Source organism: Xyrauchen texanus, chromosome 40, assembly GCF_025860055.1.
Source record: "Xyrauchen texanus isolate HMW12.3.18 chromosome 40, RBS_HiC_50CHRs, whole genome shotgun sequence".
Taxonomy (NCBI): Eukaryota; Metazoa; Chordata; class Actinopteri; order Cypriniformes; family Catostomidae; genus Xyrauchen; species Xyrauchen texanus.
The window spans coordinates 13257936-13280902 of record NC_068315.1 but is presented as its reverse complement, the minus strand read 5'-3'; the positions used below and the strand labels follow the sequence as shown (position 1 = coordinate 13280902).

Genomic DNA, 22967 nt, shown 5'->3' with positions numbered 1-22967 from the left:
CTAAGGGGGCAAATACATTATCACACATGCTCAGTTGGATAAAAAAGAATTATCATTTAAAATCTGTATTTTGTGTTTGATGATATGATATATACACGAAAACAGAAGAAGTCAGGATGGGGACAAATAATTTTCACAGCACTGTAAAATAATAGTTAATCTAAAAATGAAAATTGTCTTATAATTTACTCAACCTCAAGGCATCCAACATGAGTATGACTTTTGTTTCTTCTGCAGAACACAAAAGAAGATTTTAAGAAGAATTTTTCAGCTGTTGGACCTCAGAATGCAAGTGAATGGTGATTAAAGTAATCCATATGACACCAGTGGTTTAATCAATTTCTTCTGAAGCAATCCAATGGATTTTGTGTGAGAACAAACCAAAATATAACTCCTTTTTATCTGTACACCTTGTCATTGCATACTCTTGGCACAATCATGATTTCAAGCTTGATTACAAGCTTGAAATCACGATCACCCAGGAGACTGCTCTCAAGATTTAGAATGAAAAAGGAACTGATCGTATTGCTTCAGAAGACATTGAGGATGTTTACATGCACATTCTTTCTGAGATTATGCTTAATTGGCCGAAAACACATGCAGTCATGTAAACGCAATAAACCATGATCCTTTATCGGAGTAGTAAACGGCTTATGAATAACCCCATCAACATGGGTAGATTTTTGCCCATTTCGCATGGCATGTAAACACCTTAACCTTTTGTCCAGTCTTGATTCACAGAGACACAATATACTTCTAAGAGGGCTGTGAACACTGGATTCTCAATTAGATGTTATTTAGATGAAATTTCTCTCAGTGACAAAAATGTTGAGAAACCCAGGTGTTGACTCAGAATCAACTCAGAATTTAGGCAAGTGTTTCAAAGTGTTTAGAGCAATTGTTCTCAACTGGCTGTGCTACAGAATCCAGATTTTACATAAGACATCAGGATGCCACCAAACAGTGCAAAAACATAAAACAATGAAATGTAGTAATATTGCCATACACTGCATAGGCTCAACAATACCCATCATTATGTTTATCAAGGATGAGGGCATGTCATGCAATCTGTTTATCTTGGCATCTCCCTAATTTGGCTAGTTTCTACCTAGAGGACTACCTACCGACAGTGTTGGGGAGTAACAGAACACATATAGTGGGATTACATATTTAAAATGCAAAATATAAGTAACTGTATTCCACTACAGTTCCAATTTAAATAATTGGTAATTAGAATACAGTTACATTCAAAATGTATTTTGATTATTGAAGAGATTACTTTGCATTTTATTGTCATTAGTTTCATTTAATATTTAGTCCTTTCAGATGGAAATATTTATAAATATATATGATGTGATCTAAAGTGCATTAGAACAGCAGTGAAACACTTTCTTATGATGTACTTATATTTATCTATATATATATATATATATATATATATATATATATATATATAGAGAGATGAGAGAGAGAGAGAGAGAGAGAGAGAGAGAGAGAGAGAGAGATACATACATATATATACACACACACACACACATATACACATAAGAGAGAGAGAGAGAGAATTCTTGTATATTCAGTGAAAAGATGCTTACATGTTAGTAGTACATTGTATGCTATCTTTATGACTAACCCTCTTGGATCTGGTCAAGGCTTTTGACAAAAATTGGCTTGCACGTAATTGTTACATAAAACCCTTCAGCAAAGCATGACACTTGGTGAAGATGGTACTACAGGATGACAGCTTTCAAATCAACAAGTTGCATAAGACCTTCATAATATGATTGATCTATCTGCATAATTTCAGATGTCCCTAACAACCAAAGACTCTACACTTTCTCACACAAGCTGTCACAAGAGCATTGACGGTTGGCAAAGACTGGCAATCCATGAGTTCCATTCGCAAATAAAATTACATTAAAAAAAACTCACTCACTAACTAATTGGATATCACTATAGGTAGGGAGCAAGCATTATTTTAAACAGAGCAATATCTTGTAGATACAATAGACAAATTAATACATGCTATGGAAATGACCATGACTTTAAAATAGGGCTGTCGATTTAACGCATTAATAACGTGCGATTCATTTTATAAAAAATAACGCGTTAAAAAATTAGCGCAATTCATCGCAATGCCTGTTTGCACATGACGTCACGTCACTGCGTTGCTGTGGCGCGAAATGCAGATGGAGGGCAGGCAGTGATTTTCTACATTATTTAGCATATTTATTAGCATACAAGCACTATCACAAACTCAAAATGCCTATTTTGCATAGTTTACGGCTGCTCAAATCGACCAAACCGAGAAATCACAAGGAGCTTTTTATCGTGTACAAAATGTTGTTGTTCATAAGGGGGAAAATGCAAGAAATTGACTGAAAAACGCTGGACAACCTGCGTCTGCGGTTTAGAGGAGCAGAGTGCAGTGAGCACTTCCTCAAAGGTAAGTTAATACAACTTATGTGGCTATGTTTATGTAACGTTAGCTGCTTCCGTACTTTGTAAAGTTAAAAGAAATAGTTTTTTCTTTTCTTTGTTTGTTTGAGTTTGTACCCCTGTAACTGAACAAAAATACGTAACGATAGCAAAGCGAATTACAAAGCCTTTACAGGCGAACGTAAATAACTTACCCTGCCATGCGATTGCAATGACTTCTCCGTCTTGTTTCGCGATGATCCATGTCTTTAGTGGCGTTTCGGCGGACCTTTGAGAGTGGTTAACCTAATCACGTAAACAACCGCAACGCTAACATCGAGAGGCGCCTCAGTGTTTAATGTTTGTTGCTAGGTTAATCCACAGGACAAAAAAGTTGTATGCCTCCATACTTTTGTATGCTTTAATTTGTGTTCTGGAGTAGAAGGATGTCTGGAGGACAAGGTAGTTGCTTATATCTAATGCCTCAATGGCAGGCAAGTATTCAGTTGAAAAATCGCTCCTTTTCAAAACATAAGGATCAAGTCACACATATGTTGTGATTTTCTGTTTATTCCTTTCTCTCGTAATATCGTCCAAACTAGTAAAGTATGGACTTTCCTCCATCTCGTCCAACGTGCTTTTCACTTCCTGCCCACCATCTGAATTTCGCACGTCATATGAATCACGTGACTGCAAACAAGCTAAGTAGTAAACTATATTTAACTTTACACAGTGACCTAAACATTTTATGTTTATGACGCAACACACCCGAGACGCTACACAAGCATGTCTGACGCAGGTGTACATTGACGGGTCCTTAAACAAGCCCTCATAATTATTCTCAGACTGATTGACAAATTCAGTTGTGAAATGGATTGCTGTGAACTGTGTGCCAATGATTGGCTTATGTTCAATAATATGGTAGTAAACAATACATTGTATTCTATAGTCGCTTTTTGTATTGTCTTATCAATGATTAAATCTTCTGCCACAAGAATGTAATGCATTTTAATGATCTGAATATTTTTTCATATAACATATATATATGTTTTAATATTTAAAGATAACTGTATAATTATATATTGAATTATTGTTATATGAGGGGCCTACTCAGCAAATATTTGTATATGCGATTTAAATGCGATTAATTAATCGGGACACCATGTAATTCATTTGATTAAAATTTTTAATCGATTGACAGCCCTACTTTAAAAAAAAAATTATTACCAGGACTTCTCCAGGCCTGAAATTTTATTTTTAAAAATCCCTGATATTTTTTGGTTTCAATGACCATGGGAACCCTGTAAAGAATGCTTTGCAATGGACACATGTTGGCAAAAGAAACTGATTTATCTTGGAGGACAAGTGACAAGTGAAGGATGTTCACCTCTGAAGGAATCGTGGATAGGTCTGTCGGTTAGCAAAGCCAGCTCGTCGCACCCGGACGTTCTCCAGGAGGCCCAGGTACTCCACTTGGTGCTTACACCGCTCATGTTCAAACAGCAGCGGAGACTTCACGTCATTTGGCTTTATGCAACGGACATAGTATGGCTCCTATTTGCACCAACAGAAAACGATAGTGAGTAAATACACAGTTATGGATTATGCACACTTACTGTAATTCATGGTTCTCTGGGAAACTTGATTTTGGTCAAGTGGGCCCCACCCACCCACACACACATATGACTTTTAACAGACACACATATCCTCTTTACCTTGCAGGCCAAGATCTCCACCAGAGAGATCATGGAATTTTTGAAAAGTGTGGCAGCAGTAAGGGGTCGCTTGGTGACCTCTGTGATCCTCAGCTTGCCCTCTGGCCACATGACCTTCAGCACAGGGTTTGAGCTGTGCAACACAGGGAGGAAGAAAGACAGATATAAGTCACGAATGTCAAGTGACACCCGGAAGGTGTGTAAATGCATGCAAGATTGGATGTATGGTTATACTGACCTGTTGTAAAGTAGCCTCTTGAAATCCTGAAACAAGGTGTCCTTGTTCTTGTCAATGAAGCCCACAACAGAGTAACTGAAAATTAAAATAAATGGAGAAACAGCAGCAAAAATAAAACACACAAAAGAGTTTGCAGATGAAAAATAGTCTGAGACTTAAAACTTAAAGCTTAAGTGTAATTTCTGTGTCTCTAGTAGTAACACTAAATGGCATTGCAAAATAATGCTAATTTTCAAACAGGTTTCTCGAACACACCCTTCGCTTCCATTGGTTGGCCAAACAGTTAGTAAGAACCAAAATATTAAAACTGTGACACAGTGAGAGTTCTATAGTTATAGCTCCTAACTGGGAATATAGTTTTAGATATCCTTCCCCCTTCTCTCTCACACACAGGAACCTGAACATCAACAAGGGTTTTCAACATGGTGTCACAACACACATACACACACAGAACTTTAGGAAATAACAGACATCCTGAAATCTGGAAACAGAAGTGAAAATATGAAATTGCTCATAAAACATGAAATAAATGCATAAATACTTCACAATGTAACTAACATTTTTGTTGCATTACACTAATGAGAACAAGAGAATATGCTTAATTCCCATGAAAAGAATATCACCATGAAAAAAAAAATGAAAACTTAAAACATTTTTGCAAAAATATAATTTAGCATTCTTTCTCTCTGGAAAGTGTTCTTGACAGGCTCTGTGAGATTCATATTTTTCAACCAGATCTGTGCCCAAGGGAAAGTGCCTAACAGTGCCTGTTAATTACAGAATTCAGGGTTTATGGTCTTAAATAGCAAAGAGTCCACTTATGCCTCTTCCAAGACTACTTACACCACATCTCCTGCATAATGGCGAATGCGGAAGTCTCGGTCAAACTCCAGATTTTTATCAGTGGTGGAAAGCTGTGGAGAAGAATACAGAAAATGAGATGAAAAAGTCTAACATTGGAAAGCAGATCCACTCTTTCCAGAGATTAAGTTTGAAGACGGAATCACTGTAAACAAGACTGTAAAAGTGCAGCAGTTTCATGTTCATATGTTCATAATGTCTTGTAAAAGGTTATTTTATTTTATATTGTATATTGTTATTATATTTTTTATTTTATTTTATTCATTACCTGGCACCTTATTTTAATTCTATTTTTATAGTTATTTGTTACTGTTTTATATTTATTATTTGTTTTGTCATTAACTGTTTTGTGTATTAATGCTTAGGCAATAATGTAAACACAATCATGCTAATAAAGTACTTTAAATTAAAATTAATTGAGAGAGAGAGAGAGAGAGAGAGAGAGAAAGAGAGAGAGAGAGCTCAAAGGCTGGAAGGGGCATCTTAGTAAATTTGTGCATAAAAGATAGATGAGATGCACTTCTCTATCCAGCATTAAACATAACTAGGCAGTTCAGTGAGAGAGAGGAAAAGGAGACAGTGAAATAGAGTATTCTTCTGTATTCATTTAAATACAGAACTCAGTGACAGTGAGTTAGAAGGATTTGAGTGGTAAGTGTCCCTACCTAAATTGTAGTTTGTGAGTGTCCGAGTGCACACACAAGTGAATGAGAGATGCAAAGCCATTATCTCCTTTAATTCAAAGCAATGATTGGTTAGTTTCCATAAGACACACTGAGTGTATATTTTTCAATCTGCACATGTTGGATTACACTTGACTAGCTGACTGTACATTATTCTTCAGATACGTATAAACTATTTTTACATGTGAATACAAATTTAACACCATTACATTATTGTGTATAAACATGACTCTCAAAGTCCCTGTTATAGAGGCCACATCCCTGTTCTCCTTGAGGAGCCTTTGTTGCTGGATGAGTGCAGCTAGTGCAGTTATATAAGACTCTTGTCATTCATAAAATACAGCAGTGACATCAAAGGCAATCAGTCTCAGTTCTCATTAAGATACAGAGCCTTTCTGATCCACTGTGTAAACAGAGATGCCCGTTTCTGTGGATTAAATCCAAGCAGAACAATGACACTCCAAACCCCTTCAGCCACAAGCCATCGTGTACTCACACACTGGATTAATTCAAAATCTATGACCATAGTTGTGAAGCCAACCAATAGTATTACGACATACAGAGCAACACTAACCACAAGCAACCAACAGTACAGACACATGACGAACTCCAGTGATGAACTTGTTGTCAGTGTGAATGGGGTGTCAGGGAATGGTTAAGAAGCCACTAACTTTACCAGAGAAAACACACCAAAAAACACTTCAGCCACAGTGGAAAATAAATCAGAATAAACTTATATGGATGTTTGGTGGTGTTGAAAAAACCTCAAGCGTTGTCAGTGAAGGATGGATATTCTTATTTGATGTGGGACATCTGAAAGGCAGAGGAAGATTGTATTTCCCTCCATTTAAACACATTTGCCACCAAAACTCAAGAGCATTACGTTCTTTATAGGCAGTACTTCAAAACCACCATCTCTTTAAAACTACCACAATTAGTCTTGCCCAGCAATGTGTAAATAGTTATATCTGTCAGTGTAATCATTGAATATATGGAGCCAAAATGAGGATAAGTCACAACAGGAGCTGAAAAATCATCTGAACAAACAGAGCAACGAAAAAAGACTCACACCTCTAAATATAGGACACTCTCCAAAAGAAAAAATTCCAAGCTACCTGAAAAAAATCAGCCATGCTTTTCAGATGAAATAGAGTTAAAATGGGAAAAGATGAGAAAACGGAATAGGGAAATGCAAGGTGGTTTCAAACTATGTAATCTGCATGAGCACCATGACTTATACATGTCGCGGTGCATGTGCAAACCAAAAGCCCAAAGGAAACTGCACTGGATGTGAATGATCCAAGATGGTGGTGTGGTAGCACGCAGCGGCCACTCCGGATTCAAAATGGTGCTATTTTTGTTACTTACCCCGACTTTTGTGGCACATGGACATCGGAGCAACCGGTGTTCATGTTTCCCATCGCCAGACACTGCTCAAATATAAGACTCATGCAACAACCAAGCTGTATGATGATCTGCAGGAGAACCTCTGCTTGCTGTGGAGACCAGGCTCTTCCAGTCCTCAGCGTCGCCTGATGCCGAAGGCTGGGGGAGAGGACGTCGTAAGCGGTGTGCGTGGAAGTGGAAGCGCAGCAAGAGTGCGGGGGTCCATGCTAGGCTAAAAACAAACACTAGCTGGCCGGCTCTTCCGTCTATCCTGTTTTCAAATGTTTGCTCCCTGGATAATAAACTGGACTACATCCAAGTCCAGCAGACTACGCAGCGTGAGTTTAGAGACTGAGTTCCGGATGCCGCCATTCAGCTAGACGGGCTCGCCTCGTTACGTGCCGACAGAAATCTCTGTGCGGTAAGACTCATGGTGGTGGCTTGTGTGTTTACATCAACACGGATTGGTGCAAAAACTCTATGCTAGTCTCTAGGTACTGCTCATCACTGGTGGAGCTTGTGACTGTTAGATGCAGACCTTTTTATTTACCACGGGATTTCACCACTGTCATTATAACCAGAGTTTACATTCCCCCCAGCGCTAATGTTAAGGAAGCGCTCTATGAACTGTATGGGTCTATTAGCAAACTGCCGAACGCTCACCCTGACGGACTGTTTATTGTCGCCGGAGATTTAAACCATGCGAATCTCAAGACAGTGCTCCCTAAATTCAATCAGAACATGGAATTTGCGTGGACGAGACGGGCGAACACGCTTGATCTTGCTTACACAAACATCCCAGGCGTGTACCGGACGGAGCTCATTCCTCTCTCATTCTCTCTGGGGAGCCTCCAGCCTGACGTACACCCCCCCTCTTTCCCTGGGGGAGGGCGTGCTTTAAGCCTGGTCTGCCGGCAGGTCATCCCTGTTACAGTGTAGTACCCCCCCAAAAAAACACTACAATTTAAACAAGAGGGAAAAGGCCAATGCAGAGCGGCAGTGAGAGAGAGATTTAAAAAAAAAACAAACAAACAAAAAAAAACCTACTTGCTTGTTCTACGACACACCGTCGCATGGTCCTCTTCTCCACCCTCTCAGGTGGATGACAGCCACTTCTCCCAGGGCGGACCGGAGTCAGACTCACGAACCCAGGCAGTCAGAATGCCCCTCCGCATTCTCAGCGACTCGTGGGGACACTCCTCCGCACCTGGCAGCAGCCCTACCGCTCCAGGCGGTCAGGGAACACTTCCCTCCTCCCCTCGCAGAAGGCGGTCTTCCTCTGACCCCTCCGGGTTTCTGGGGGATGGCAGGGCTCTCCTCCGCCACCTGGCAGCGGCTCCATCGTTACAGGCGGTCGGGGAGTCCAGTCCCCACTCACCTCGTGGATGGCGGCCATTCACTGCGTCTGGGCGGTCGGACAACTATCTCTCTCTCGTCGCACCACCATCTGCCATTGGCATTTATCCCTCTCGGAGGCTTAATTAGCCAGATAAGGGTCCGGGTGTGTATAATCACGACCCGGCCCTGCCCTCCGCCCTGCCACACACAGCATCAGTGATCAGCTATATCAGCAAGTGCATCGATGATGTCACTTTCTCCAAGACCATCACCACACGCTCCAACCAGAAGCCGTGGATGACTGTGGAGGTGCGTGCGCTGCGGAGGACCCGAGACTCCACCTTCAGAGAAGACTACAAGGCATCCATAAGAACAGCATGGGCCAAACTGTCTCGGGCCATCAGAGAGGCAAAGTGCACACACGCCCAGAGAATCCACAGTCACTTCCAGGACAGTGGCAACACGGGGTGCAAGTGGCAGGGCATCCAGGTCATCACCATCTACAGGACAACATCAGTTGCCTGTGACAAGATGCCTCCCTCTCTCCGAGCAGCGCCGTCATTCCAACGTGCTTCAAGACCACCACCATCGTCCCCATGCCAAAGAAGTCTTCAGTGCCCTGCCTTAACGACTACCGTCCCATCGCACTCACACCCATCATCATAAAGTGCTCCGAGAGGCTCATCATGAGGCACATTAAGACCCAGCTGCCCCCTCACTAGACCCACTGCAGTTTGTGTATCGTCCCAACCGTTCAACAGAGGACGCCATCGCCACCACCCTCCATCTGGCCCTCACCCACCAAGATAAAAAGGACCCATACGTTAGAATGCTATTCATAGACTTCAGCTCAGCATTCAATACAATCATTGCTCAGCACCTGATTGGAAAGCTGAACCTACTGGGCCTGGACACCTCCCTCTGCAACTGGATCCTGGACTTCCTGACTGGGAGACCTCAGTCAGTCTGGATCGGGAACAGCATAACCACCACCACACTGAGCACTGGGGCCCCCCAGGGCTGTGTGCTCAGTCCACTGCTGTTCACTCTGCTGGCACATTCTGCTGACTCTTGAGTCAGCAGAGTGTGCAGCAATGTACAGCTCGAGCCACATCATCAAGTTCGCCGATGACACGACTGTGGTGGATCTCATCAGCAAGAATGAAGAGTCAGCATACAGAGAGGAGGTGCAGCGGCTAACAGACTTGTGTAGAGCCAACAACCTGTCTAAAACAAAAGAGATGGTTGTTGACTTTAGGAGAGCACAGAGTGACCACCCTCCGCTGAACATCGATGGCTCCTCTGTGGAGATCGTCAAGAGCACCAAATTCCTTGGTGTTCACCTTGCGGAGAACCTTACCTGGTCCCTCAACACCAGCTCTATTATCAAGAAAGCCCAGCAGTGTCTCTACTTTCTTCAAAGGATGAGAAAAGCACCCCCCATCCTCACTACAATATATAGAGGGACTATTGAGAGCATCCTGAGCAGCTGCATCACTGCCTGGTTTGGGACTTGCACCGTTTCGGACCGCAAAGCCTTGCAGAGGATAGTGAGGACAGCTGAGAAGACCTTTGGGGTCTCTCTTCCGTCCATCAAAGACATTTACCCAAAACGCGACATCCGCAAAGCAACCAGCATTGTGGATGACCCCACACACCCCTCACACAAACTCTTCACCCTCCTGCCATCTGGCAAGAGGTACTGAAGCATTCGGGCCCTCACGGCAAGACTGTTAACAGCTTCGTCCCCCAAGCCATCAGATTCCTCAATACTCAGAGACTGGAATGACACACACCCCTGTACACCATCCAACTTCTGCACATGTCCAGAGTTGCACTTGAATTCATAGTCACTTATAACTGGCTGCTACCTCAATAACTGCTATGTCCATAGAACACCATTTCATAGTATGTTATGTTTACATTTGTCATTTTTAGAAAGAGTCTTTTTGCACTGTTCAGATTACAAATGTGTACTGGTCGGTGCTGCACTGTCTCTTACTGTGCCTATTGTCCTGTTCCTTTTAGTAATTTATTGTACTGTCCCGTAATTTGTTGTACATGTTTGCACATGCACTTTATGTAGAAATGTTATTTAGTCTGTGTACTCTCATGTGGTTCTGTGTTTGTCCTATGTTGTTTTAATGTAGCACAATGGTCCTTGAGGAACGTTGTCTCGTTTCGCTGGGAACTGTACTAACAGTATATGGTTGAACGACAATAAAAACCACTTGACTTGACTGAATGACTTAAAAAAAAAACATCAAATGTAACATTTTCATAGGTCAAAAGATTAGTTAAGGACATGCAGGGTTTAAAAAAAAAAAACTATTATTTTCACCTGCTCTGTTAAATGGTTAGTTCACCCAAAAATTATCCCATAATTTACTCACCCTCAAGCCATCCAGGGTGTATATGAATTTCTACTTTCAGCCAAACACACTCAGAGTTATATCCTGGCTCTACAAAGCTTTATAATGGGAGTGAATGGTACCTTAGATTTTGAAGCCCAAAAAAGCGCATCCATCCATCAAAAAAATAATCCACACGGCTACAGCAGGTTAATAAAAACCTTCTGAAGCGAAATTATGCATTTTTGTGAAGAAAAATATCCATATTTATAACTTTATAAACTATAATCACTGGCATCCAGTAACAGCTGTACTCTTGTTCATGAGAGAGTCGAGTTCCAGCATATGACGTAGGTGTAGCGTATGCTGCGGTGAGAAGTGACGAAAGGTTAATAAAGTAAACCCACTAAATTAACAGATAATTCTGCTGGAAATGTTGCATTTGTGCTTAGATAAAAATTCAGATACATCTGGAAGAACAGTTTACATTTTTTTTCGTGCTTTCTTTGTCTTTTCTGACTTCATTGTGCTTTAATGTCATGCAGTAACACACTGATATAGTATTTGATGCATGTTGTCACCTCCCTTCGAAATGTGAACAGGAGACACATTTCAGCGACCAGGTGTAAACAGTGATGTGTTCCTAACACATGTTAATGAATCACCCCGGACTAATCTTAAATATCAGGTGTAAACAGGGTCTTTATTGTTGAGCCCTGATAGCATGGACCCTAAATACATTCACTCCAGTACTATTAAATTCAATTCAATTTAAAAGTACTTTATTGGCATGATTGTGTTTACATACAATATTGCCAAAGCATTAACACACAAAACAGATAATGACAAGACAAATAATAATGATAAGATAGAATTAAAATAAGGTGCTAGGTAATGAATCAAATAAAAAACTATAATAACAATATACACTATACAATATAAAATAAAATATGCATTTAACACGACATTATGAACATTAGAAAATAATAGTACTGTGAATGAAGTACATTAAGGCAGTAATTGGTTTCTGAGGGTGTGCAGCTCAAAAATGAATTTAGCTGCAACTGATGCATGATGGTCCTCCTCCAGTAACACCAGCATCTGATCGGTTTCTGCCAAACTGGAAAACTGTGGCATGAGGTTTGAGAGTTTGTGGAGGTATCTCTCTCTCACCTCTGTAAATTTCTCACAGTGAAGGAGAAAGTGTGTCTCTGTCTCGACCTCACCCGTGTCACAGTGTGCACAGACTAGTTCTTCCTTTGGAAGCCATGTTTGTCTGTGTCTGCCTTTATCTATGGGTAGACTGTGATCACAGAGTCTGTATTTGGTGAGGATCCGTCTCTGTTTTGGATCTCTTACAGTGTGCAGATATTCTGCCAGATTATATTTTCTGTTTAGGGCCTGATAACATTCCAGTTTGCTTTGGTTTTTACTTTCATTTTCCCAATGGTCCAAATATGAATTTTTGCTTTCTTTTATGATTTGGTTTATTCTGATTTGGTTTTGTTCAGCAGTGCTGGTCTGAAACTGGTGTTTGTTAGTTGTAAGTGGGTTTGTGAGTTTCAGTGTATCCAAAATATGAGGGATTGTTTTTCAATATGTATCACATTTCAAATATATAAGGGGTATCCCCTTATTATTGGGAACTGATTAGATTATGAAATGTGGGCATTTCAAGCAAGAATGGACTAGTACTGCTAGCTGGAGGTGTTTGGAGGTAATGGGTTAAAAACAAGATGGCTTGATGATGTCAGCAATAAAGAAAAGTGGTTTCAGAGAAGGAACCAGTTATTATATTTTATATTTTCATGAAATATTGTGATGTCATGCAGAGATTAATATATCTCTGATATATATCCCCTATCTGTTCCTTATTCACAGGACAGGTTTTCTAAAAGTGTTTGATTGTGCAGACAGGTTTAATCCTGAATCCTGCAGTTTGTACAGATGCCTGCTCGCTCTGCTCCCCCAAGCTGTGTTCACACCACCTAGGAACAGACCATCCTGTCCAACACCAATGATTCTCACTACAGTGTGTTGGTTAAACCAACCAGACAAATACAGGCTGCAGCAATGGCACCTGCCACCAGAGCCCCAAAACTGCCATTCGCAAAACACTGCTGCCAACAGCAGGTAGGCATCCAGACCACGGTGATTGCTCAGGACATCTACAATTAAACAAATAGGGTAAATTTCTAATCTGAGAGCATAAATACAATTCAGGAAGGAATGAATGAATGCTAGGTTCAACTATAACATTTTAAAGTCAAAATTAAATTGTTCACAGGCCATTTTACTTCAGTGAAGTGGCCTATTTTTGAGTGAAAAAGAACATTCATTGGGAACTGATTAGATTATGAAATGTGGGCATTTCAAGCAAGAATGGACTAGTACTGCTAGCTGGAGGTGTTTGGAGGTAATGGGTTAAAAACAAGATGGCTTGATGATGTAAACAATAAAGAAAAGTGGTTTCAGAGAAGGAACCAGTTATTATATTTTCATGAAAGATTGTGATGTCATGCAGAGATTAATCATTCAAAATAAGAACAGTGATTAATTTAAATACTGTCCATTTAATTTGATCATATTTCAATTTTAATATCCTTAAAGAACCCCATTTTTAATGTTCCATGATGGCCCTTTCACATTACTCGAATCACAGCTTCAACACACTGTTGTTTTAACCTCCACAGAAAAAGCACTGCAGATAGCATAATTGAAGGGCGATTTTACAAGGGTGCCAGGTAGGAAGAGGAACACTGTGAACACAGAAATGTACACCGTAAACAGTGAAAACATGTATTTGAACATTACTTATGTACTGTAAAGCAATCAATGGAAAGGAGGAGGCGAGAACCAGCTTGACAATATAAATAATAGTTTAATTTCAAACTCAAACAAAAGACAAACACACACATGACGGACATGTCCATAAACTATCTCTCTCTCGTCGCACCACTATATGTCATCGGCCTTTATCCCTCTCTGAGGCTTAATTAGCCTGATAAGGGACCGGGTGTGTATGATCACGACCCGGCCCCGCCCTCCGCCCTGCCACATGTACATAACAGGAGAAAAAAGTAATCATGGGTTCATATGGGTTCATGTAACTTTTTGTCTCTGGATTCTCTTGAATTATATTAGTTCAAGAACTGAGGTACCATGACTATAACAAAATGAAGATCTCTTATTAAAGTTTACAAATTTTAAGAATTTCTTGCTAAATTATTTTCTAAATTTAAGTGGCAAAAAATCATTGGAGAAAATGACAAACATGGGTGCAATGTTGGATTTGTCATTACAAAGACAGACACCGCATACGTTAAGTGAACTAGTTCAATTGGTCAATCAATATTGATGCGAGTCATCCTGAAAAAAGAACCCATCTAACGCTAAAGCTCGAAATGTTGTGCCTCTCAAAACTAAATCCAATGACGTATGAACATATGTTGCACTGGGTTTTCATCAGCAATTATCCAGTAACATATGTGTTAAATGTGTGTCAGTGATTCACCCATCATCACAAAAACATCGCAATTACTTCCACTAAGATGCAAACAAGTCATGATCTCTTCCTAATTAAATGTTCCGTGTAAGACAGGGTCAAAGAGGCCACTAGAGCTCTTCTCCAAGAACTGAAATAAGCTGCTAATTGGCTAGCTGCTGCGGCCTACTGAGTCCCCTGCACTGAGAGCAGGAAAGCATGATCAGATACTGAGCCTGCCCTCGCCTTAACACAACCTGGCATCCATGTGCACCCATGACACCTGCACTCAGCACGTGAGGAAGACGGAGTGCAGGAAGAGGGGGAGAAAGTGGGATCAAAGAAAAAACAGGAGGGAGGAATGAAGCACCTGATGCATAACGTCAGACTACCGACATGAACGGCTGTGTCAGCAAATAACAGTAATTAAAAGCTGATGGGGAAAAGGCATTTTTATAACACATCTGAAAGGATCAAAGCAGTTATAAGGGTGCGATGAGAATATTGGAAGCACTGAGAACACAGTGTGCCTGGGAGGCACATGGAGGAAGAGGTAAACAAAGCGATAAAGCAAAATGAACCGGTGAAAGTGGCGGTAAATGAAGCACCTTATTGAGATGGATATGGCAGCTCTAGCTTGGATCTGTCATCATGCTGAATGTTTTTATCTTAGATTAAGCATACAGCATGGGAACAGAATGAGGTTAACTAAAAGCTGACATACTGAAACTTATTCAAGCATATGAAGCATATGAAAGTGGGTTTTCCTCAAATAAAATACTGTTCTACAACTTAAGTTATTTTTTTATTATTCTTCTTGTTAACGATTAAGTAAGCATCATCAAATGCAGTACATACTGTACTCTGAATTTTAGCATGGTAAAAATGCTGTTTTGACCACTTAGCAGGTTTGAGCAGAAACGGTATACTTGTGTATATGTAATGTGTATAAGTTATGTGTAATCAGGATATAAAAAAAAATGTGCAACTAATCGGTTACAGTTGCATAAATGCACAACATAATCAGATTACAGTTTCATTTAGTAAAAATTAGGATTATTAGCAGGATTCAAATTTATTTTTGTAACAAAATAACAAGATATTCCTGACATACAATGATTGTTGCTCGCTTTAGAATGGTACAGATTCTCAAATGTGTGCTCGACATCTCTTCAGGTTCTCTCGCATGACTCGTAGGTCAGGAGCGCCACTCACATCTCACATCAACACTGTGCTCTCGGGACAAGCAAGGCCAAGTCATTTAAAAGGGCTGTTTTATTGTGACGGCCACTGAAGAAAATGCATTATTTTGGTGGAAATTTCAACTCCTCAAAGCAAAAAAGGGAAACAACATCTGCTACAGTTCAGTGCAATTTATGACTTCCAGCTGTGAAGATGCTGTAATTTTTCCAAGGACCTGACATATAATTTAGAGAAACATTTGTAGTTAAGAAACAGAGAACCATAGCTAAAATTAGTTAAGGTCTCCCTGTTAGTTTCAACGTCTGACTGTCAACTAATAATTTAGCAGGTTCTGCTAGTACTGTTACATGAATTGCGCATCACTGACGTTACAGCAGAAAAGAACATGTTCCATATTAAAGCGACCCAAATGACTCCTCCAGCGAACATCCCTGTGATACATAATTGTACATACCAAAATAAGTTCTTAGGGAAAAGGAGCAATTAACAATTTTTCTAATTTTGATACTTATTTTAAATTTCTCTATGTGAGGGAAAATTCTGGCAAATGTAACATTTCAAAACCCATAGAAATTAGTTTTTGGAATCTTTTTTGCTTGTTTGTTTTTTTTATTAAAATGCTCTTTAAACATAAACATAGAATCACCCAAAAATGTCAGCTGGTGATGTTGGACAGTGGATTATGAGAAAGCAGAAGAAAGACACTGGAGGCATTGCATTAATAATTAAATTCAATTACAACATTGAATACAGTTGGAAGTTAATGAATGCTGCCGATTACTGTAGTCTACACGTTAACTGCAATACACGACAGAATTAAACTTTGCAGCGTTTTTTAATCTGAGGTATATCCTGTCAGATTTGGTCAACTGCTAACCAAAGCACAAATCAGTACTTCTGTTCTAACTATATTTGATTGATGAAAAAATAAGCAATATTCTTTTTCTATAGCAGATAGAAGATGCATACTATTTGCTTAAACACAGTGAGCATGAACATTTGAACATTTTCTGTTTTCCTATTAAAAGGAATATTCAGAGTTCAACACAAAAATTAATTTAGACTTGCCCCTCCTAAAAAGCAAAATCGACGTTACAGTGAGGCACTTACAATGGAAGTGGTTACATTTTTAAATGCTAAACTCCACACTTTTTCAAAAGTAGGCAATAGCCACAAGACAATAGCCACACCCTAAAACCTTAAAATGACTATCTAAAAAATGCACATTACAGCTAAAAAAAAATACACAACTTTTAACAAAATAATTAAAGGGGCAATATTTAACAATTTTCATGTAATATTCAGCTTTTTTTTTGCCAATGTGTGATTGGCTTTTAACACAATTTAAAAAATGTGCCCTTCTCGGACTTCCTAGGTTGCCTATTAAAGCCTGTAGGCTGATTTACATCCGAAGGGACCGGGTTGGTTTTGCCGGGAAAATCCAAAGGATGCAAATTTTATGCGTGCTCCCGAGAGCCTCAGTAACAGCTTCTCTTCCACTATTCAACAGCGACAACAAACTGCAATACTAGGTAACATTATCTTAAGAGATGGAATCCAGCAAACGTCCGGCTCCCAGCACAACACAGACTTCTACACAAACTCAGAGTAAGCCAAACATACATTTATCTACTGAATCCAGTCTGGCTAAGCGGGAACGTGATCGTGGTCGAGCGAAAACTAGAGTGAACATCTGATTCCTTCGTTCGGTTTTGGGGATCAAAACCAACCCTGAATTGGCATTCTTCTTATTGGACTGGTAAGCTTACATAACTGCAAAGCATGTGAAATAGAGTGCCATAAGGATTGATCTGTGTACTTTTAGCTAACTTGATCTTGCCTGCTAAAGTTGACAAATTGCAAGCTACCTTGCTTCGTAACATTCAAATAAATTCAACGATTTTCTCTTTAAACTAAAAGTCAGGTATAAAGGATAAATTGAAGCAAATGTGCTGGTTTCTTGATCGTAGTACAAAATATGACATACAAAACATACAAAAATGCAAAATAACAATGCAGTGCAACAGCAAACTGTCTAGTATAGTTATGTAGTATGTAGCTGTATGTGTGTATCAGTATGCTATGTTAGCTGATAAGTAGTTTAGTTTAGTAATGGAGTCATTTTAAATCTACTACCTCATCTGTCAGCATGATGCCGGTGAATCACGTTCAGCCTCTTTGTACGTTACATCATTGTTTTGGCCGATGCTCACTCGCTCGCTCACATCCCTATGGAATGTGTGCACGAGCGTGAGCATGAGCAACAGGTAGCTGGCTGCAGTTCACTTAACGACCACAGATGTCATTAATAACAAGGGTTTCTGAAGCTTACTGCACCTTTAATTTAAGTGCTTTAATAAAATTATAAGCTTTAAAAGAGTGTCTATAAGCCCCTTAAAAATTTGGTCACATTTAGTTCCATTGTAAGTGTTTCAAGGTGCAATTTTTTAAGAAATGGAGGGATACATTTATAATCAACATGATGCCACAAATGCTGTCAAATGAGCTAAATTTATATTTAACCTTATTTAAACGTGTTCTTTGCATCCAGTTGGTATATTTAAACGTTTTTGTGATCATATTGCTTTTCCCTTGAATTTATTCACATTTATGATGTAATCCAAAAGTTATAAGTAATCTGATTACATTCAGCCCCTGGCTGTCTGACATCCTTCGTGAACATCGGACTGATCTCAGGGCAGCTGAGAGGAGATGGCGGAAATCTAAAGATCCAGCCGATCTAGGTAAATATCAGCTTCTGCTTGCAACTTTTTTAGATAACGTTAAAGCTGCAAAAACTTCATATTACCAGACCAAGATCAACAGCACCACAGACACTCGTAGCTTGTTTAGAACATTCAACACACTTCTCTGCCCTCCCCCTCCACCACCTGACACATCACTGACAGCAGATATCTTCGCCACATTTTTTACTAATAAGGTTATAGCCATCAGCAATACATTCACTGCACCACACCCTGTCAAACACCCACCTCCTGTATGCAACTCTCCTTTCTCTATGTTATCTCCTTTAACTGACACTGAGGTCTCTAAACTCCTCCTCTCCAACCACCCCACAACCTGTTCCCTTGACCCCATTCCATCACACCTTCTCCAGGCCATCTCTCCGTCCATCCTACCTGCACTTACACACATAATTAACACATCTCTTCTTGCAGGCACTTTTCCCACTACATTTAAGCAGGCTCGAGTAACCCCACTGCTGAAAAAACCTTAACCCCACACAGATAGAACACTACAGACCAGTCTCTCTCATCCCATTCATGGCAAAAACACTTGAAAGGGCAGTTTTCAATCAGATCTCTGCCTATCTCTCACAGAACAAACTGATGGATGACAATCAGTCAGGCTTCAAAAGTGGACACTCCACTGAGACTGCCCTGCTGTCTGTCGCGGAGTCGCTGAGACAGCCGAAAGCTGAAAACAGATCATCCATTCTGATTCTGCTGGAAATTTCTGCTGCTTTTGACACAGTCAACCATCAGATCCCACTCTCCACCCTCTCTAAACTGGGCATCACCGGAACTGTGCTTGGCTGGTTCAACTCCTATCTCTCAGAAAGGTCCTTTGAGGTAGCCTGGAGAGGGGAGGTATCCAAACCACATCAGTTACTTACTGGGGTACCTCAGGGATCAGTGCTTGGGCCACTTCTCTTCTCCATATACACAACATCACTGGGACCCATCATCCAGTCACATGGTTTCTCTTACCACTGCTACGCTGATGACACGCAACTCTACTTGTCTTTCCAGCCCAACGACACCACAGTGACCGCTCGAATCGCTGCATGTCTGGCAGATATCTCAGCCTGGATGAAGGAACACCACCTGCAACTCAACCCAGCCAAGACCGAACTCCTTGTATTTCCAGCCAACCCTGCTGTTGAACACATTGATGATGAGCTACATTTCACAGACCACATCTCAAAGACTGCAAGATCATGTAGATTTACACTCTACAACATCAGGAAGATAAGACCTTTCCTCTCTGTACATGCCACACAACTGCTCGTTCAGTCGCTTGTCATAACTAGACTGGACTACTGTAACTCTCTCATTGCAGGCCTTCCTGCATGTGCTATTAGACCTCTCCAAATGATCCAGAATGCAGCAGCACGTCTGGTCTTTAATGAACCTAAGAGAGCAAATGTTACACCACTCTTTGTCTCTCTCCACTGGCTGCCGGTTCATGCACGTACTAAATTCAAGGCCCTGATGCTGTCATACAAAACAGACACTGGGTCTGCTCCAGCATACCTAAAAACATTTATGCAAAGCTATGTTCCCATTAGAAGCCTGCGGTCGGCTAAGGAACGTCGCCTTGTCGTACCAAAACAAAGAGGCACCAAAACACTTTCCCGGACTTTCAGTTTCATCATACCACGTTGGTGGAATGACCTTCCCAACTCCATCCATGAAGCTGACTCACTCTCCATCTTCAAAAAACGGCTAAAAACATATCTTTTCCAAAAGCACTTAACCAGTCACAAAAAAAAAATAACAAAAAAAATATATAATAATTTACAATTCTTGTTGCACTTAAATTTGTTTTGTATACTATGATGATAGTGAAACTTTGTAGTATGGCACTTTTCGTACCACTGTCTCCTTAAGATGATTCGCTTATATTTTCCTCTTTTGTAAGTCACTTTGGATAAAAGCGTCTGCCAAATTAATAAATGTAAAAGTATGTAAATGTACATTACTTTCTTATTGTGGTAATTGGATTTGTTTTTTTTTTTTACCATTCATTACGGAATACATTTTTAAAGTAACCCTCCCAATCCTGCCAACCAGCATCAATCATAATCTATATTATCTAAATTGATTATTCAATTTCAGTTTATGGATGAGCAACATCCATGTTTTCAGTCAGGCCCAAGTTAGAAGAAATACACTCTAGAGGAAGAACAGCAAAAAGTTATCCGGTTCACAAAACTTAGACAAATCAACCAAGGGTAAAACATTCCCGCTTAAACAGAAATGGCAGTGAAGAAGCGAAGAGAAAAGTGGGAATTCCCCACTAAGGAATTCGCTGGAGACTTGGCCACAGATTTTTAACAAGGTACCATTAATTATGCTGCGAAAGTGGCTTGCACATTTCAAGTCTCCCAGAGAGGATGTCTACCACCACAAATGAGGCTGAATACATCTGAGAGGTGGCTGTGAAAGATAGAAGTGTCACAGTTGAAGTGATCTGGTTATGCGAGACAGACACATTCCTGAGACACACAACACTGAATTTCTAAGAGAGCTTTCCTTGTCATTTATAGTCACCAGCTGACCTGTACATTTCTCTCTCATGCGCACTTCATTGGCTCTCCTGAACTGTGCTTACACTGCATGCATACAGTAAGCAGCACCCAAGCAGTACTGCAGCGTAATGTTTCTGTGTAATCGATCTGCAATTTTATACAGGAATTAAAGTAATTTACTAAGGTTACAACATTGAGTATTTCCTTGGTTATCTGGTAATTTGGGGTCGACCATTATTACTACAGTAACTTGATCGTCATATAGTCTAATATACCAAGATTTAATAATTAATAATATATATTATTAACTATTAAATTGTATTAATCTACTTAATTTTATTAATCTAGTAATCTAATCCTAAAATGGAAACCAAAACCCCAAAGTGTAGTTATAAAATACTCATCAGTCAGACTTACTGAATAGAAAGTGCTGTATGTGTGCCTACATCAAGCCAGACAGATGTCAGTAGTTCGCTCCAGTATTTTATGTTGCTTCACAAAAGCTTACATTGCAAAAGATTGTGTTGATAAATGGGTATACATAGCTATTTCTTTGTATTTTCTGCTGAGCTCTGCGCAAGACACGCAGCAAAAATAGAACTGTAAAAGCACGCTTCTGCAATTTACACAGTTAATCTGAATTCATTGAATGGAAAAATTATGCAATGAAAGCGAATGGTGACTGAGGATAACACTCTGCTTAACATCTGCCTTTTGTGTTCTATGGAAGTCCGTCATACTGGTTTGGAACAACATGAGGCTGAGTAAATGACAGAATTTTCATTTTATTAGTGTTCTGTCCCTTTAAAATGGGAGGCGAAATAAATACACGCTGTTTATGTTTGCAGTGTGAAACAGGCCTAACGAGAGTGGCCTATACATGGATTAACCATGTCTCAAACATAAGGTAGTTAGAGATAATATGAAACGGATACACATATACATATTTGCACATGTTTGTGTTCACACACAGCAAGAGGATGGACATCATCTATCATTGCTGAGCTAACAGGCCTAAGATGCCTCCACATTGAGGAGTAATTCTCTGCATAACAAATGAGCTCCAAAGGACACTTATTATTCCTGCATCCAGGGAGGCTTTTGATTATTCAAACATCCTGACATGGGGGAATTATCGGGGGCAGTTTACGCCTGCTCTCTTTCTCTCTTTGCCTCCCTCCCTTCCTTCACTCTGAATGCGGCATGTGTGAGCCGAGGGATGATTATGAGCCTAGTGTGAATAAGTTGTACCTAATCACCCTCAGCTGGGTCTGTGCCCACAACACTGCATGTTCAACCAATCAGTGTCAAGAGATCAGGTTTGTCTTAAGCATGTGCCTCTGCTTTTGGAAGGTGGGATGTGTTTACAAGGCTTTTCCCCTTTATTTTGTTTTGTTTACTGCCTTTTCTATCTTTTTCTCGCTCCGTCTCTTATCCATCCATCACTCTCTTTCTCTCCCACTCCATTTTCCCCTTCTTACACTTTGCCAGGCCTGTGAGACATCAGTCTTACCAGCTTCCATTGGTTGCCAGTGACATCACTAAAGCCTCCTCAGTAGCGAGAAATACTGGAGGATTTACTTTTTTTCACACAAGCTATTATTGCCCTCTTGTGTTGATTCAGGGCAATGCATAACAGGATGTTCAATTAAAGGAAAGTTGAATAATTTACTGATTGCATAATTTACTCAGCCTCACACCATCCCAGATGTGTATTACATTCTTTATTCTGCAGAACACAAATTAAGATATTTAGAAAAATATTTCAGCTCTAGGTCCATACAATGCAAGTGAATGGTGACCAAAATTTTGAAGCTACAAAAAGCAAAGGCAGCATAAAATGTATACATAAGACTCCACTGGCTTAAACCAAGTCATCTGAAGCAATCTAATTGCTTTGGGTGAGAACAGAGCGAAATGTAACTGCTTTTTTTCCTTGTTTGGATACATTTTTGCTGCCTTAATGTGCTTTATGGAGTTTCAAATTTTTGGTCGCCGTTCACTACAGAGGACCT

General features: G+C 40.0%; 1 protein-coding gene across 2 annotated transcripts in view; it reads right to left on the bottom strand.

The window, feature by feature from the left end:
* Positions 1–22967, bottom strand: part of LOC127633214 (unconventional myosin-Id-like) — a 103044-nt gene that overhangs the window by 47642 nt on the left and 32435 nt on the right. For both annotated transcript variants that reach the window (XM_052112140.1, XM_052112141.1), the window contains exons 12-15: positions 5215–5285; positions 4372–4446; positions 4134–4266; positions 3806–3972 (exon numbers count right to left, since the gene is read on the bottom strand). In XM_052112140.1, coding sequence (XP_051968100.1) covers positions 3806–3972; positions 4134–4266; positions 4372–4446; positions 5215–5285 — 446 coding nt within the window. The remainder of the gene's footprint in view (positions 1–3805; positions 3973–4133; positions 4267–4371; positions 4447–5214; positions 5286–22967) is intronic.